At 46.5% G+C, this 17,549-nt stretch overlaps 6 protein-coding genes across 6 annotated transcripts; 2 read left to right on the plus strand and 4 right to left on the minus strand.

Moving 5' to 3' along the window:
• Positions 1–116: 116 nt before the first annotated feature.
• F4817DRAFT_328812 (uncharacterized protein) lies at positions 117–2,186 on the plus strand. Its single transcript, XM_049302190.1, has 3 exons — positions 117–930; positions 992–1,755; positions 1,874–2,186. The coding sequence occupies exons 1-3, from the start codon at positions 318–320 to the stop codon at positions 1,967–1,969; spliced, it is 1,473 nt and encodes a 490-aa protein (XP_049161989.1). The 5' UTR covers positions 117–317; the 3' UTR covers positions 1,970–2,186.
• Positions 2,187–2,742: 556 nt separating this feature from the next.
• F4817DRAFT_356933 (uncharacterized protein) lies at positions 2,743–3,997 on the minus strand (the record flags this gene model as incomplete). Its single annotated transcript, XM_049305857.1, has 2 exons — positions 2,743–3,893; positions 3,946–3,997. 2 exons carry the CDS (start codon positions 3,995–3,997, stop codon positions 2,743–2,745), a joined length of 1,203 nt encoding a protein of 400 aa, XP_049161990.1.
• A 4,004-nt stretch (positions 3,998–8,001) lies between these two features.
• F4817DRAFT_356934 (heterokaryon incompatibility protein-domain-containing protein) lies at positions 8,002–10,312 on the minus strand (the record flags this gene model as incomplete). The annotated part of the gene is made up of 11 exons (XM_049305858.1): positions 8,002–8,446; positions 8,520–8,768; positions 8,799–8,813; positions 8,844–8,940; positions 8,971–9,268; positions 9,299–9,493; positions 9,524–9,526; positions 9,560–9,607; positions 9,641–9,672; positions 9,799–9,819; positions 9,853–10,312. The coding sequence occupies 11 exons, from the start codon at positions 10,310–10,312 to the stop codon at positions 8,002–8,004; spliced, it is 1,863 nt and encodes a 620-aa protein (XP_049161991.1).
• Positions 10,313–10,810: 498 nt separating this feature from the next.
• F4817DRAFT_313117 (DNA glycosylase) lies at positions 10,811–11,998 on the minus strand (the record flags this gene model as incomplete). Its single annotated transcript, XM_049300207.1, has 2 exons — positions 10,811–10,858; positions 10,952–11,998. 2 exons carry the CDS (start codon positions 11,996–11,998, stop codon positions 10,811–10,813), a joined length of 1,095 nt encoding a protein of 364 aa, XP_049161992.1.
• Positions 11,999–13,398: 1,400 nt separating this feature from the next.
• On the plus strand, positions 13,399–15,622 carry F4817DRAFT_284403 (glycosyltransferase family 62 protein). Its single transcript, XM_049299580.1, has 6 exons — positions 13,399–14,099; positions 14,167–14,795; positions 14,851–14,910; positions 14,963–15,043; positions 15,100–15,234; positions 15,287–15,622. Exons 1-6 carry the CDS (start codon positions 13,927–13,929, stop codon positions 15,433–15,435), a joined length of 1,227 nt encoding a protein of 408 aa, XP_049161993.1. The 5' UTR covers positions 13,399–13,926; the 3' UTR covers positions 15,436–15,622.
• Positions 15,623–16,312: 690 nt separating this feature from the next.
• On the minus strand, positions 16,313–17,383 carry F4817DRAFT_328822 (putative ubiquinol--cytochrome-c reductase). The gene is made up of 3 exons (XM_049302191.1): positions 17,187–17,383; positions 16,943–17,105; positions 16,313–16,866 (listed from the first exon to the last, which is right to left on the minus strand). The coding sequence occupies exons 1-3, from the start codon at positions 17,306–17,308 to the stop codon at positions 16,771–16,773; spliced, it is 381 nt and encodes a 126-aa protein (XP_049161994.1). The 5' UTR covers positions 17,309–17,383; the 3' UTR covers positions 16,313–16,770.
• Positions 17,384–17,549: the final 166 nt, after the last annotated feature.

The raw sequence follows: 17,549 nt of genomic DNA on the forward strand, positions 1-17,549 counted from the left end.
ACCTACAGCTTCTTCTAAAGCTCCCTAGGAGGTCGGTACCCAATTAGTGCCGATGACCTGATAATTAGCGGGCATGGCGATATGAAACCCCTGTAAATTTAGAGCTTCTAGCGTCAACTTCACATTACCAGGTAGCTAGGTACCTACGTAAACTTATCAACTTACATTTCATAGCTCTCTTTTTCAGCCTCGTGAAGTAGGCTGAGGGGCATAGTTAGTTGTTCGAATTTGCTTGTCGCTAAACAAGTCGCACACTAAGTAGTATTTCCGAATAAGCTTCATATTCGACCTAAGGAGTTACCACCAGGACCACAAACATGGCTGCTCAACAGCCACGGGCAGGCCTATCCTTATACGCCAACCTTCTCGAGCCCGAAGGCGACTCATCCGCTTCCATATCCCGAGGTCCGGTAGTATCACAAGAAGCGCTCGATGCAGTGAAAGAGCAAGAAGCTTCTAAGAAGGCCATTGACCCTGCTCTTCGCTTTCAGCCACATCCACAGATTCGCCGCCCCCAGCCGAAAATCCAGAGGCCTAAAGCCAGCTTCCCAAAAGCGCCCCCTCTTCCCAATGCCTCCAATGTCGCTGGCGCTGGCCCAGCTCCGGCTCCAGCGAAGAGTAGGCTAGCCGACTGGGTACCTACTGAAGAAGACGAGTATATGTATGCGACGATCGAGAAGAGAGCACGAGGTGGACGCAAGAAGAAAAAGAAGAAGGCTGAGGATGTGCCCATTGAGACGGACTGGGATGAGATATATGACCCTTCGAGACCTACAAATGTAGACGAGTACCTACGAAGCGAGGAGCGGGTACGTGAGGTACGAGAATGGAAGGATCTACTCTACAAACATAAACGGCGCGACGACGACGATGATGATGAAAGACGTGGTAGCTGGGATAGCGAGGAGGAAGACTTAGCGCCAATGCAAAGTGAGTTGAAGCGCCTAGTATATCTTTGCGATCGCAGCTTGCTAATATATAACTTCGATAGATCAATTCGCGCCGCCAGATTCCTACTCTTTCGCACCACCGCCGCCCTCACCCCCGCGAGCTTCATTGCCAGACGACAAGACCGGCGACGATGCCTATGCGCGCCGTTTGGCCATGTCTCGAGGCAACATACCTCCACCCCCGCGCTCGCCAACACCACCGCCGCCTCCACCATCAGCTCCTCCCGAACCAGAGATCGCAACGATATCCCGCGCGCCAGTGCGTTACACACAACCGGAGCCACCTGCGCCGCCTGACCCAGACGCCATGGACGAAGACGAGGATGAATACGTCCCCCCTGAGCCCAGCTCCGAAGAAGCTCCTGAACAGCGTGGCGGTCGATCTCGTGAGAAAGGCTTTGCCGCACGTCTCATGGCTAAATACGGATGGTCTAAGGGCCAGGGTCTAGGTGCTGAGTCCAGCGGTATCCTACAACCGCTGCGCGTCGAGGTAGAGAAGCGGAAGAAGAAGTCAGACGCAGAAGGTGGCGGATGGGCCGGCCCTGGCGGACGCGGGCGTATCATCGGCTCCAAAACTGGCGCAGCATCCCAACCCGAGAGCAGCATCGGTTCCATGAGTAACGTCGTTGTTCTGCGGAATATGTTGGAGGGTATGGAAGATCTCCAGGCCGAAATAGAGTCCGGGTTAGGACAAGAAATCGGCGAGGAGTGCGGTGACAAGTACGGACGCGTCGAGAGGCTGTACATTGATATCGAGGGCCGGCGGGTATATATCAAGTTCACTGACCAAGTCTCCGCCTTAAGGGTAAGTCACTTATCTCCTTCCACCTAGAACATCTATCCTATTCCGTTCTATACCTAGATACAACATCCTCTATTTATCAAAGACCGGGGTTTGCTAACAGTAGTAACCACCCTACCAGGCAGTAAATGCTTTAGACGGCCGCATATTCGCCGGCAACACCATCCAGCCTCAGTTCTACGACGTGGACAAATTCGAACAGAGGATCTACGAGTAATTAGATTTAGATTATGAAATATCGTAATAGAGTGTCCCAGACGGTGAAGGGGAGCTCTAGGACCCGTATTGGCTACCTATTAGATAGCTACCCGTAATAGTATCCAAGTAATAGTATCTAAAGGATAAAAGCTTGACGCTACATATGTAAATCTGACTTATATTGCTCTTCGTAAGAGTCATACTCGAAATTGAATCATAGGTGTAGAATGTTTAACTTGATAGGTATGGATAGACGTAGTTAATTATTAGGTTAGGTATAGCAAGACGCCTCTAGGAGTGAACACCAAGGGAGCAGTATTAAAAAAAATATTTAAAATACTGAAATTATTTGACTATTAAATATGTACTTATGGTAAATCATAGCTTCGTGTTACATACGGTATAGTATGAAGCATTCGGATAATAGGGACCCACGTTGCTTCAAGACCAAATGTCAATACCGTTATTCAGACCACAGTACACTCATTATGCAGCCGTAATAGAGACACTCAGTACAATCGAGAATATTAACGTCGTGCATAATAATACAAGACTGCAGGGAAAGGAAAAAAAGCAAATTCACCAGGGTATTCACAAACCCGCTCACAAAACCATATCACAATTGACAACGAAACCATCTTCCAAGTAGCACATGCATCAATATTAAGTCTAGCGGTTCCTTATACGTAACCCCAGTCGCAAATTGCAACTCCTCAAATCACAACAGGTTTTTGACACTGGTAAAAGGAATGTTGGGTATGCCGCCATGTTCCGCCCCAAAACGTCCATTTATTACAAGAAAGCAGCGATGGCACCGCTAAGAGCAACCAAGGTAACAAGACTGGTAGAGACAACGTTAGGGGAGGCCGCGTTCTTCTTGTCGTCCGTGCTACTGTCGGAGCTGTCGCTGGAAGCGGAAGAGGTATCGTTGTTAGCATCGGCAACCTTGCCCTTGCATTCATAGTGACCTTGAACGACACCACCGTCGAGGCTCTTCAAATCGCTGCAGGAGTCGTCGATATCCTCAGTGCTGACAACTTCAAAGGCACCCTTCACATCCTTGAGGCCAGGGAGCTCGACTTGAGTGAAAGAACCTCGGACCTTAACGGCACCGCCAATTTCGTTGAGCTTGCTGAAGCCGTCCAGCTTCTCCAAAGCCGTGTTGTTGGCGACAGTGAAACCACCGCCGATGCGCTTCAAATTGGGAATTGTGATGTTAGTGAGTTGGGGGTTGCTAACAAAGGACAAATCACCGTCCTGGATCTCAGTCAGGTTGGCAGCGCTGAATGTCTCGAAGTAGTTGGAGTCAAAACGCATGGAACCGTTAACAGTGTGCAGAGAAGGAACCGAGAAGGAGGTAACGTTGGCAATGGTCATGTTGGCGATCCACTCCAAGTTAGGCATCTCCATGGTGAGGTTAAGACCGTTAGCAGTGACGTATAGAGTGTTGCTCAAGCTCTTGATGCTGGAAGAGAACTTCGTCAATCGTCGGTTGTTGTTGATATTCATGTCAGTGAGAGATTGAACGTTGATGCCGTTGATGCTCTCAATGAAGGTGTCAGCAATAACAACGCTCTTCGCCTTCGTAATACCGACGGTTCCGAAAGTAGGCTCAGGCAACGAGTTCAGGGTGGACCAGTCAATGGAGCCAACCTCGTTGAGCTGCGGGAAGTTGAGGGTGGAGATGTGGGTAGCGTTCTTGAGAGCGAAGACACCTCCAATGGTTACCAAAGAATCACTCCTCAAGGTAGCCAGAAGACCGTTGTTCTCGGCCCTGAGATCGCCACTAATCTCCTTCAGCTTTCCACCAATGTCGATATCGGGTCCAGCATTCTTGTCAATGATAACATCACCGTCGACTGTGTCACAGTTGGAGATTTGGGTGGCATCAGCAGCAGATCGAATCGTCGCGGTCGGGCCATCACAGCCTACAGCAACAGCACCTAATTCCTTATTAGAAAACAGAACCGATCTGAAGCGCAACACATGACTCACCAGACACCATGCTGAGCGCCGCGGCGGCAGCTAATAGTTGCTTGCAGAACATCTTGTTGACTATTCAGAAAGTTGTTAGTTATGGTTGGACGATGTAGTTTCAACATGTAGAGTTAGACAGAAAACATGATCAAGAATCAATTATCCCGGCTTAAATAGCTGAAATCGTTCGTTCTTCGAATTATATCCAAGTCACAACCCGACAAAGCTCGACTGTGAAATGACGGAAACTGCGTAGATCATCGACTTGTCCCTGATTCATCGACATTCGACGTGGTGCATTTGGTGAATCCGGCCTAGAGTAAATGGTACGATTGACTAGGCAATAATTGTCCCAACCATCGCTAGTCTCGGACACCCGAATTTCGTCCCAATTCACCTTTGCCATCGCAATCCGACAATTTGGGTCCGCGGTCATAAGCTTGCCGATAGGGTAAAGTATGTCGTTCTAGTTCCCGTTGCCATGCGACGCCCACTCGAAAAGCGGACCAGTACCCGACTGGACGGTGCAAATTGGTTGCCGAAGAACACGACATTCTGTCCAATCATACGCGTCATGCCAGCCAAAAGCCCAATTTATATGACCGAGAAGTGTGCCGTGATGTTCATGAAGCAGAATAGTGCCAATTGAACAAGTTATCATAGGAAAAATAACTAACCTGATAGTATTCTCTTAAGATCCAATTTCCAGAAATCTTAAGCTTCAGACTAATCTGAATGGCTCCAAGCACCTCTCGACGCGGTATTGTTAGATATCGTGTTGCTGTTTTGATTGGCTACTGATGATAGGAGAAAAAAGTTGTGGTAGTGAGGTTGCGAGAAAATGGAGTTGAACTCTAACGCGGTAAATATTAAAGTGAGGAAGCTATTGAGCGAGTGCTCTTCCTCTTCTACGGTGGAAATATGGACAAAACGAATGAATCCGAATGAGAAGAAAGAGGAAGATGGGTAAAAAAGGAGTTGGAGGGAAAGTCAGGACAAGAAAAGGCCGAAACGTTTTGGAATTCTACTTTAGATGGATGGCGTGGCTGCTTGGGATGTAGGGGGTGTGGGAAGAGTAAGGGAAGGGGGATTAGGTGGACTTTTAAGGGGTTGGCAGGTACAGTGCGCGTATCTGATAAGGCACTACCCAACCAGATCCATTAGTAGGGGATAAAAATGGGGGCATAGACTAGGGGATCTTCATCAATTTCAAGCAAAGCAAGCCATGACCTGTTGCCAGGCTCAGTTGCTCCTGTTGCCCTGGTATGAAAAAAAAAAAAAAAAAGCAGTCGGAGCTAATTCACCTGTAATCCGCCCATACATCAATAGGTACATCGTATATGTACATGTAGCATATCCTAAGACATGTCCATACCTAACTGATTAAACCAGAAAGGGCAGCCAAGATGCTCAAGCAATCAAGTATCCGTATTCTTTCTTTAGGTGCACAGTTAACTCCATTTGGCATATCTTCGTATTTACATCGTCACCAATGCATGTCGTTCTTTTCTCACCCTATCAGCACACCCGTCTTTCATGCAATTGGAAGAAACAGCAGGAAACCTCATCATCCTCTTGCGAACTAGAATGCCGGAACATACATAACATCCGTACGGATTACATAGATAGATAGATACGCGCATCGTTATGTACAAGTATCCAAGAGGGACCCAAGATAGCAAGGGTGATACCGTATGAATAATAAACACGGTGTCGTAGTCTTCATATCAAGTCGAATACTTGGCGAGATTGGCTCCTCATTTTCCATGGATACAGTTCGGCAAAAGCAAGGAATAGCTGCATGGTTTATTTCGTAGAGCATCCACCTCCGTCAATTCACATCGCAATTCATAGTGTATCGAGGGATAGGTACCTTAGCGTATCCATAGGTACGTATGAGATTAATATAACTGCTGCCCGCCGGTCTAATCGGTGTCAATTTTTTACCCACCACGCCATGGTATAATCCACTCTCACCTTGATCTGATTCTGGAATTGTTTCTACGTCGTTTCACGTAGTGCCCTTTCCCGGATTCCACCATTTATTATTACATAGTATACTATGTAGAAGCGCGGGAACTTGACAGCTGAAATTTATAATCTAGGCCCTACGTAATACCTACGACCGAGCTTGTTTTTACAACAAGTCTTTACCCATTCATATCCATAGTGTGCCAGTAGTCCGGAAGATGACGAGGATAGATAATGCCGATCTTGGACTGTGATAGACTGGGTTGACGCATACTTACCATAGCAACAATCTCCCGTGCAGCTTGCAGGTCTTGACTACGTACATTCACCGTAACCCCCATGTTGATTACCCCATCCCATCGTGGTTATCGCTCACATGCGAGAGCCATGTTCGCAGGATAGATATATATTCTGCTTGATGTACATAGCTTCGGTAGGTCCGCACGTAAGCTGTAGGTACTTCAAAGCATGGAAAGATAAGTTTATCATTTAGTATATACATATGTGCATTGACGGGCGGATGAGTTTTTGTTTTAAGTCCTTTATCGGTTCTGCGGCAGGAATAATGTCATGATTGGTTCCCATCGCTTTCAATTCTGGAAGAATCTCGATTCAGAATTAAATCTTTAAGGAAGCTCCATCCTGTTCTATTCCCAGCCGCGGCCCGGGCTCGGATACACTGTATTTGAACCCATTAATGGATGTCACCCCCCTATCGGTCTGCTGTACCTTGTATATCTATAGCCTCACCCCCTTTCTAGACCGTGTATGCATCAATTAAGCTTGTCCCATCCTAGTGTGTTTTAGTGGCGCATTATCGTCCAGGCACATTATGGAAAGAGGCTTGTGGTGTAGCACGGCAAATACATCCGTAGTGGATGCTAAGAAGCTTAGCTTTATACACTAAACTTGATTGGGGGAAAGGCTACCTCCGTCCAGCAGTATGTATCTAAGTATTTATTGTTCTAATAATCCACCTCTTCCCACTTCTTTGTCGCTTGGAACACGCCTTTCGCAGCCGAAACTGCTGGAATAACACAATCCCGTCCAAGCAAAAATTCATAGAGACGCAACCGCCATTCAAATATCGTCAGCGGCGCTGCTTACGCGTCACTTGGACCGCAACTTGACCTGTTGTTGTTCGAACACGAGGAAAAACACATGGATATTTCTTTTCGTGTTGACAAGTAGTCGAATAAAACTCCACCTCATCGTGGCAATTGTCGACCGACGCAATCCTATTCGTTCCTTGCACGCACGCCGCTGCGTCTCGGCCCTCTTGATACCACGGGTCTGCGACAAAATTGACAACTAGCGGCGTCTTTTCCTTGTCCGAACTGCTAGCATCACACACCCATCTCTGTAATATATACCAACGGCAATTTCATTAGCGTAAATAAAAAGTGAAGCTCGAGAACGTGCTTTACTCGTAATAATTTGTATATGCCTGGTTTTCAGCAATGCCAATAACCGACTCATCAAATTACGACGAGAATATATATTTATCGTAAAGTTAAAGTGGCATGAGTCAATAATTAGCCGAAATTGATTTTATGATTATTTAGAATATTTTAGAGCACGAGCAGCTATGCAGCAATCCCTTGACCAAGACTACGTGAGATAAATAACAAATAGATTTCAATAATATTTACCTTGAATTCAATGCCAATATTGTAAGACTTGATACATACCTCATTCTTAGTAAGGTCTTGGAATTGAAGTTGTCTTTAAACTGCTAAGCCTCCTTCAGGTACCTAGGTAACCCCGAGTATCGTACCACCCGTATTACACGTATGCAGTGCTATGTAGTCGACCTTTTTAGGGGGGTTGGTAACGTGACCCCTATACGAGTTTGCATACAACATAAAATGATAAGTACCTAAGGTATATTAACTTAGTAGTTAGATGTCTCTATACTATTAATAATAATGACAATAGCAACAACAAAAACTAATAAGACATTGGATATTATAGCCGCAATGTTGGAGTAAAGTCCAACAACATCAGTAGCGACGATTATAGTATGTGTCCATACTCCCATCAAATAATCCGTACACCAGTTCCATATAGAATATAATCAGATAACTTAGCCACCAAATGCCATCATTCAAGACAAAAGTCTCCCCACGTCCACTTTGCCTGGTCCCGGACAATGAGCCCAACAGCCCTACGATAGACAGAGCTACCTTTCCTTTCAAGTAACATAACATGACTTAGATACATCTTAGGTGGCTTAGGTATACCGGGATGGAGGCCATCGTCGGTCCAAAACCCAGATCCCCCGCGAAGCCCATGGCGTCTTTGCATGAAGACTTCTCCCTGCCTATCAGACCCGGCGAGCTTGTAATACGAAGGGTCGAAAATATCTGGCTCGTGGCTTTTAATGCCGAAGCCATGGAGCAAGTTGGACGCCACTTCATGAGTGTACACGGCACAGTTGGTTATTCGGATGAATTCACAGTCGTGTGTCGCGGTCGGATAAGATGCCGCACAGTCGGGGGTCAGGAACACGGTGCCAATCCAGTTATCATAATGCAGAATGCGGTATCTACGAAGTTTTGAGTCAGAATGGGTCGTTTGTGTGAGAGTTACTTTCAGGCTCAATCGATAGGAATCTCGACTCCGCTCGGAAAAGGAGCTGGCCAAAAGTTTCATCTGTCCCATCTAAAAAAGAAGCAGCCCGGTCAATGGGTTGAATTTCATCAGAAAAAGACCTGCTCAAAAAGTTACTAGGCCAGTTCATAAGCTCGTCGTCCGAAGGGGTCTGGTCTATGGGCAACTCATCCCATTTTGCACCGCGAAACCTCAGATTCTCAAGTTTCGATACGCATGTTCCCGGTCCATACCCCCGCTGTGCATCAAATGCTTCTCTAGTTGGATTCCACGTCTGGTCCGTCCACTCCACCCAGCTCCAACTAGGCCATCCGTCGAGTCGCTGTGATGACCCAGTTGGGTGCCAAAGTAGACAGCAGGGCAACTGTTTCACCGGGAGTCCACAAAGAAAGATGTCGTTGCAATATCGACCCAAGGACCGGAGCACCCCTGAGATGGCGGGGAGTCTATCCGAGATACACGTGAGGTTCCGCTTGGTATATTCCTGGGCCGCGTTGTTGTACAGTTCCCAGCATGAATCCGCAAGGGGGTCGCCGGGAATTGTCCAGTGATAGAGCATATGCTTGTCGTCACTCCAATGACCTGTAATTTCATTAGGGATGCTGTAGATGGTATCTTCAGCGCGTGTACCGATGGTGCAGGAAAAGAATAACTGAGTAGATGTGAATATTATAAGCCTCCGAGATAACATGAATTCCTGGTATGTCCATCCCCTTGAGTTCCACAATGTATTATCAATGGACCTCTGGAGAGGAGGCTCGCTAGCTATATAACGGATTCCTCGAACAAAGCATCTAACTTGTGGAGTGTCACGGGAGCGTAAGCAAGTAAGGCCTCTGCTTGGATCGGTTTCGCTCGCCGCCACTATAGTTGCTATTGCAACACTATACACCTTGTCCATTTGTGATATTTGTATATCCTTGTCTCCGCGGTCGTCCTGGATGATGCAAAGAGAATCCACCCAGAGATACCGCTCACCCAACTGCTGACAGACATAGATTGCGTCTACAACCGTCTGAGGTAGACGTGGTTCTTGTAGGTCTTTCACAGCGCTGATTGTCTGGAAAGATTCTTTGGTTGCCTGGATGAATTTGGTCTTGTTAGCGTGGTCCCATACATATGACAAGACGATATAACGGCAGCCCGGTGGCCCAAGGGTTACTTGTCGGTTTTTTACATCAATGACGCGGAGCTTCTGTGGCCATCAATCCGATAAAGGTAAGCTATCCGCCGCCTTGATGAGTAAATTGCGGTTTCTTTCGCAAGTATCTTTATGGTGCTTGATACAAGATCGTAGATGATGCTTCACTGACTGAATATCACAATGTTCTTGTGGGAGACTCCTAGCTAGGGAAGATGGGAGTTGCTTCGGGCTGTTGAACAAGCTGCTCTTGTGCAGGTAGTCTAGGTCGACACGCAAGAGTAACCCAGATAGTATGAGCTCTTCTTTAATTGATTCATCCATATTCTTAAATTTTCCATCTGGCCCGAAGTTATGAAAGGAAATCTCCAAAGCCGCATCGACTTCCGATGGATGCAAGAACACACGCAAAGTATTCTCATGGTCTTCGGCGTATTTCAACACTGAATGTGTTAGAATTGGCGACATGGCGGCCGTGACTGTCTTGCAAAGCGCACAGTTGGTTGTCTCGATGATAGTACAAAAGTCGCCGAGATGGATGCTTTTGAACCTGGTGTCGCCGTACTCCCGAAGCGGGCCGTCCAGCTCGACATCTCTACATCTAGCACGCAGAGATTTCTCTTCCTCGGATACAGGCGGGCTTTTAAGGCTGAGAGCCATTCGAGTCTTCAAGCGACCTCGATGCAGTATGCTACTCGTGTTTTCAAACTCGATACAAGCTTGTCCGAGCTAACGAGGGTTGTTATGTCGAACTCTGCCCAAGTGCTTAGGTTTGGTAAGGATTGTTATGTTGATTAGGTACCTAAGCCTTGCCCAAGTTCTACTAGATATCGTCATATGACATTATCCTAAAAATGAACAATACCGCTTATAAGAAATCTCTTCTGGTGTGTTAGTATAATTTGATAGGCTTTCCCTGAGCTAGACCAACTCAGGTCACATTTAAAGATCGAAAGTGTAAGTAGACATCAAGCTACTTATACCCCTATTAATCGAGAAAATGCCCCTTTTTTGGACCATGGCAAGTGTAAGAAATAGCCCATGAAAGATTCAGAACTTGTCGATTATTGGCAAATGTACAATATCGATGTATACTTGACCTAGAACCTTAGACAGGCCGAATTCTAATTAATACTTACCTACCTTACGTAGACCATCTTATTCTAATGTACTTATGTCCGTCTCCTCGACTCTCCACATATACCACTGCTGACTGTTAGCTAATGTAGATAAAGGAGCTTCGGGGGTAGATTGAGAAACGGGCTTTCATGTGTCAAGCCGACGTGCTCTTATACGTACCATGAAGACACTCCTATATGGAGCAAACTTTTCAGATATTTCTTGCATCTCCTTTTCTGACATATACTTCCATTTCCCGCCCTTATTTTTCAATTTGGCCACATCGCGTCCGACAAACGCAGCCATGCCTCTCTGTACCCCTAGGTCGCCCAAAGAGAAGACATCTAACCTCTTCAGTCCGAAACAAGCGAACATCTCGACGGACCAACGGCCAAGCCCTCTCACCGCAGTTAATTTCTCTAACACAACGTCGTACGGGGCATCTAGTAGGATTTGAGCGCTCAGACCGCCGTTAACGAACTTCTCTGCCAGTCCTTGCACGTACTCGGCCTTCCGTTGTGAAAGACCCGCTGTACGCAGCCGCTCAATGGTACAGGCCGCAACCTGGGACGGGTGCGGGAATCTACCGCCGTTGTCAAACAGGTCAATAAACCGTTGCTTGATTGCCTTGGCCGCTGCCCCTGAAACTTGTTGCGAAATAATGCCACTGCATAGAGACTCGAAGGGGTCGATCTTCTCATTCAACCCCTCCTCCGAGAAAATTCGACAGTGATGCTTCTCAATTAGGGGTTTCATCCGCTCGTCGACGCTGATGAGGTACTTGCATGCCTCTTCGAGGAGATTGGTCGTCGTTACCTGACTAGCTGACGCCTTAGACGGAGATATGTGCCTAGTCACGACTCGAGATGTCTCCGGCGAGAGAAGCGTCGCATTAGTGGCGTTTGGATCTGCTAGTCGCCTTACAGCTGCTGCTTTCGGTTTTGGTGTCTCCAACGTCTCGGCCGGCTTGCTCATGAGCCGCACGTTACTCGGAGTAGGCGTTGCGGGTGGGGGATCAACGGATTTCTTTTGAACACGACGCTTCTTGGGAGTTGTGGGTGCCGTTGCTATTGTGTTTTCATCTACGGTCTCGTTCGAACCATGCTCTTGTGGTGGATCTGAGGTTGGTTTCCTCTTACGGCCCTTAGGTACTAGGGCAGACGGAACTGATTTGGAGTCTGAGTTTGTCGACATGGCGCTCAATCGCGCAGACCTACGGGTCGCCATATTCACTAGGTAATTATGTGATAAGTTCTGTCGTAGTAAGTGTGTAAATAGATATTTCCCGAAGCCACTATGATATAAATGGCGTCTCTGTGCTGCAAAATATATGAATGTGAATGTCTGCGCCGACTTCACGATTGATTTGCAAAGAGAGAAATGGGATTTCAAAATGATGTTTTGGTAGCTTCGAGGAGGCATGTGCAGTTCACGGAGGGAAGGCTTTACGGCGAAGTACGATTCAGTAAGATGAGATCCGCTGCGATTAGTTGTTTAAGTGAAGATCATCGACTTGATTACCGACTGCATAAAATAGAGAACAATTATAATTGAATGTTCTTAGGTTGTTCTTTCGCATAAATTGGGAAATATAGAATATATATAAATACAGATTCAGTAAGGAATAAAGTATAACGCATCGAAACTTGTAATATGAAGTGTACATGGAGTGTACGGAATATATGAAGTGCATCCAGGCAGTTTAACTTGCGCCTTTGCTTTGTCATCTAGAAGCAAGAGAAAAGATGCTAGAGCCAATGAAAATAGTTTACCTCTGACTCACATGGTGGTTGCCTATTAGCCCTGGTCTTTATGTAAGTGAGATGGTTGTTTCTCTCCTGGGGTGTGTCGAGTCTTTATTTACGAAGTTAACCCTCGATCTCAAAGAGCTAGATCACCTATCCATTCTGTCGGTTCTGCAACTATACTTAGATTAGTGATTGGCGTACATATGCTGTTGGCATAAATCTCGAAAGCCTGTTTCTTATAGGCCCAGTTTAGCACTGGGGCGCGGATATAATTCTCCTATGCAACCTACCGTTTCCCATGTCGCCTAATCGAACACGAGAAGGTAAAGATAATTTAGGGATTCTATATGTTGTTGTGTAGTATGCAACCTTAGCAATGTAAGTAATCTCTTAGTTAAAAACTCCCATTTCATTCTGCATGCCGAGCCAAGCAAAGGTCTAATAAACCCAATTACCCCTAAAATTTCGATGCAGTCTGAGCTGAAAACGCACTAAATCCGTATAATAATAGAAGCAAAGAATGTTGAAATACATGTATACTTGCCACCACGTGCACTAACTTCGTATATTAGGTAAGTTCCTCCTAATAGCAAGTAATTGCTTAATTAATCCGTATAGATTTAACAAAACATCGAAATTGTTAGACAATACTGAACATAACAGTACTACACTAATAGGTAGGTTACAGTGTATGTCATTGCCTCAAATATGAACTTCATTGTTGACACTGCTGTTCTGCCATTCCCTCTTCCTACATGCATAACATGTACATGAAAACTGGAGGTAGGTATATCGAATAGGCAGTTTACGCAATAGAGGTACATCATCAATATATATGTACCTAACGTACATATGCCTCCTCGTTCTCCACTCCTAAAACCATAAGCCCCCGTGGGTCTTTCCAAGTCTTGACTTTTGGGGGCTTAGTTTAGTTGTGCTGCGTGCATCTTAAGCCGCCAGTGGTTCCAGGCCAGTTACGTTTCGTGTCAACTAAATCTACCAAAACCTACCACTGCATGATCACCCCCCATCTTGACTTTTTTCAACATAACCGGTCCGTCCAATTTGGAACCCGCCGCGCCAATTCACTTCATTAATCTTTGGTGCCGATTTTCATATCTTTGCAATCAAGAGACAACCGCGATAGCATAAGGCCGAACTTCTTATCAGCGATTGCGAGATCGATCTAATTATTACACTCGTTGATCCAGTAGATTTTTGTTGTCTAACCGCCCTTCTTACCATTGTGTTATCCCTTCCACACCCTGATACCCCGAACGAGGCCGGCCCCATAAACAAGCAAGAGCCTGCCTCCCATTCGCATTTGACTTTCAACTTTCCCTTCATTCGATTGTTATCGCGCAAAGTTAGGGTGGTGCTAAGGGCCGCCCGAAGAGCTCGTTTGCCATGCTTCTTCCTAAAGGTGGCATTACTTGGAAGTCTGCAAGGGCACAGCTTCCACGCACCAGAGCGATCTGGATCTTCTTAACAAGAACCCGCGTGCTCCTTTCTATCGCCGTCGCCGGTATCATTTTATTACTATGGCGCGGTATCAGAACCTCAGCAAGCGAGATGCAAAGGTATCGTTCCATTTCATAGTAATCATTCTAAACCTGCATCTTACTGACATGTCCGGCCTTTCTACAGCTTCTACTGCTGGGGACCTTCAAAACCCCCAATGGATATGACACTCAACGAACAACAGGCATGGAACGCTCACCTACAAACTCCTGTTATATTTAACCACCATGCTCCGATAACCATCAACGAATCGTCGATAACACATGTCAACCTCAACGGAATTAGGTCCACGCGCCAAGCTATCGACAACAACGAACGAGTACTCATACTCACACCCCTTAAGGATGCTGCGCCGTACCTCTCAAAATACTTCGAACTTATTGCTGAGCTGACGTATCCTCATCGCCTCATCGACCTCGCGTTCCTCGTTGGGGACTCGACTGATGACACTCTAGGTGTGTTGGGCATGGAGCTTGATCGCATCCAGAAGCGCCCGGATAATATCCCGTTCAATAGTGTAATGGTTGTAGAAAAGAATTTCGGTACTCAACTTAGCCAGTCTGTTGAGGATCGACATAGCTTCGAGGCTCAGGGTCCACGACGAAAGGCCATGGGTCGCGCTAGGAATTATTTGCTGTCTGCTGCATTGAAGCCAGAACATTCTTGGGTATATTGGCGCGATGTCGACATCGTAGATAGCCCTAAGAAGATCCTTGAGGACTTCATTGCTCACGATCGAGACATTCTAGTTCCTAGTATGATTTCCCCTTCAGGAATTATATCCGAGGCCTTCCAACTAACATGGTATAGACATTTGGTTCCACCGTTACGAAGGCACAGGTGATAACAAATACGATATTGAAGGCAGATGTAAGCATACCTTTGGGGGTGATTTTAGTATTATGACTAACTATAAATGCAGTCGATTATAACTCTTGGATTGAGTCAGACAAAGGCCTGAAACTTGCCTCTAAACTAGACAAGAATATAGTTTTGGCAGAAGGTATGATTTTGTTCTAGAATTTTGACTCTAGCCACTAACACATTATCGCCTCGAAGGTTACAAGCAATATGACACGGGTAGAACATACATGGCGCGGATGGGCGATTGGCGAAACGACCCGGATGAGGAAATTGAGCTTGATGGTATCGGCGGCGTTAACATCCTAGTGAAGGCAGATGTTCACCGATCAGGTTTGTTCTTTACACTAATCGAGGAGACGAAGACTAATGGAGACTTGCATAGGTATCAACTTCCCATGCTACGCATTTGAGAATCAAGCCGAGACAGAGGGTTTCGCAAAGATGGCCAAAAGAGCAGGTTACGAAGTCATCGGTCTGCCTAATTATGTCGTCTGGCATATTGACACAGAAGAGAAGCCAGGGAACGCATAGACTAGCGGCACCCAGCTTTTTGGAAACGAAGCATTTTAGAATAATATTTCCTTATCTGACATACTCGCATTCCTTCAGTGTACCAAATTGGTCCGCCAATCTCGAGCATTCGACGTCCAGGCGGGACAGGGAACGTAATACTTGTACGAGCAACTCACGAAACACGCTACACCACTGCATCAAAATACCAGCACCGTCAGATACGTTAGGCAAGGAGGCGTTGGGAAGGGACAGGATAAATCAATCCTGGCGCCATTTAACTTTTTTCTTATTCTTTTCTCTGGCATAGCGTTCGAAAGGGGGAGTGGTGGAAGTCCGGTAGCTCATACCAGCAAGCGCGCCTCAACCTTGAGTATCAACTCTCGCAGCCTTCGTCACGCACTTCCCACTTCGACGTTCCGCGCCTCATATATATTGGTTGGTCGGTCGGTTGGATGGTTGGTCGAGCTGGTTGGACTTGTATGTTTTGTCGTGCTTGGGAAAGGCCACGACGGCATGTTATGACCGGGGCGTCCATGAGCTTTCTGTAATAGAAATTGGCTGTTCATATTGCCTCCAGACGGATCCTGGAGGCAGGCGAAGGCGCCGAAATGTGCGCATGTCAGGCGCGCTGCACGGAGTTTTGTTGGTTAACTGCTGTTGTGACATCTCACTGGCAATATAGCTTTGTACAGGGGTTTGAGCCTCAGCCGTAGATAACTACTGTTTTCAGGAGTCCGTAGGGTATCGAAAGCGCTGATCAGCGGATAACCCAGCAAAACTAATATATGCAGTCTCTTGCATGTGTATGCCCTTATGCCGGTGTTTAATCTGTAGACGTGTAATGCTCTGGTTGCTAAATATTACACATTAAGTGGTCATTCATCAAACCTGATGATTTTGTCAAGTAGGTATACTTGTAGCAATATACTACCAGTCGCAATACTACACAGATAGAAGTAAAATGACGTTAGGGTTTAACGTTGCGTTCCAGTTTCCACTGAATTTTCAGAAGGGTAGGATCCTGGTCTCTCAAACTACAATCACTATGTAGTTCCGTTTCTAGGGCATAGTAGATCTAGCATAGACGTTATGCGCCACGGTTTATCATCGAGGCTAAACACTAAATCCAGAAAGCACCAAGAGTTAAAGGTCGGAATTTGCTAAACTCTTAGACTGGAATTGTACGGGTTGAGGGGAGACGAAAAGGTCTAGGTATATACAGATATGATATCTTGGAACGTTCAATTCGTCGGTACAACCTGGACTCCTTGCGGACAAGCTTGTCCAATCACTCTATTCTTCTCGTTAACGCAGGTTTAATTGTACAATTTTGCCGTTCGACGCTATTTCTATTTAATGGTTTCGAATGACGGTCAGAGTGTCCAAGGCCTGCTTCTCCTTCTCCTCGGCGTAGATCTGGTCGATCAATGGTTGCAGGTACGGGACGTCCTATTTCACCCATTCTGTTAGCATGGGTGTTTCGAAGGGTATCGCATGGTTCTGTTCAAGTAAAGTCTCGGCTTACCTCCTCAGGCTTGGTCCACTCCTCCTTGGGGAGCAGCTTGTGGACGGTGCTGGCCTGGAACGCACGTCGGATTCGGTAGACACGGTCGTAAGCTTCTTTCGGCGGCAGGCGCTTCAATGCCTTGATGACGTTCTCGTCCTCCTCGACAATCAGGTCGTCGGCTCTGCAATAAAGTCAATTAATAATCCGAGTTTATCAACCACTGTGGCCATCATCGGGCTCTCAATTGAGAGTATTTGCGTACCGAAGACCGAGTTGGCGGTACCCGGCGGCATTTGTGTACCAGCTTGCGACGGGCTTGAGCATGTTCTGCAGCCAAGGCCGCTTGAAGATGAAGGGCGCGAGAGTCGGGTAAGACGTAGCCATTGTGACGGTTGGCAGGTGTGTCTGGCGGTATGAGGAACTCCCGAGAATCGTGATGTATTTTGTCGTGATTGAGGGCGTTAGCTTGATTTTCGGATTTGATGTTCCAAAATGGCTCTCTCTCGATTGGACGAGTCACGTGATGCACCGTACCCTTGGGTAGTGCTCCGGAACGGGGGACTTGGCCCTCGGATCGAGCCTAGATACTATGTACCTAGGTACCTTACTTGTACCTCCCCTCCTC

This window comes from Daldinia loculata, assembly GCF_022478755.1.
Source record: "Daldinia loculata strain CBS 113971 unplaced genomic scaffold F4817scaffold_8, whole genome shotgun sequence".
Classification (NCBI taxonomy): Eukaryota; Fungi; Ascomycota; class Sordariomycetes; order Xylariales; family Hypoxylaceae; genus Daldinia; species Daldinia loculata.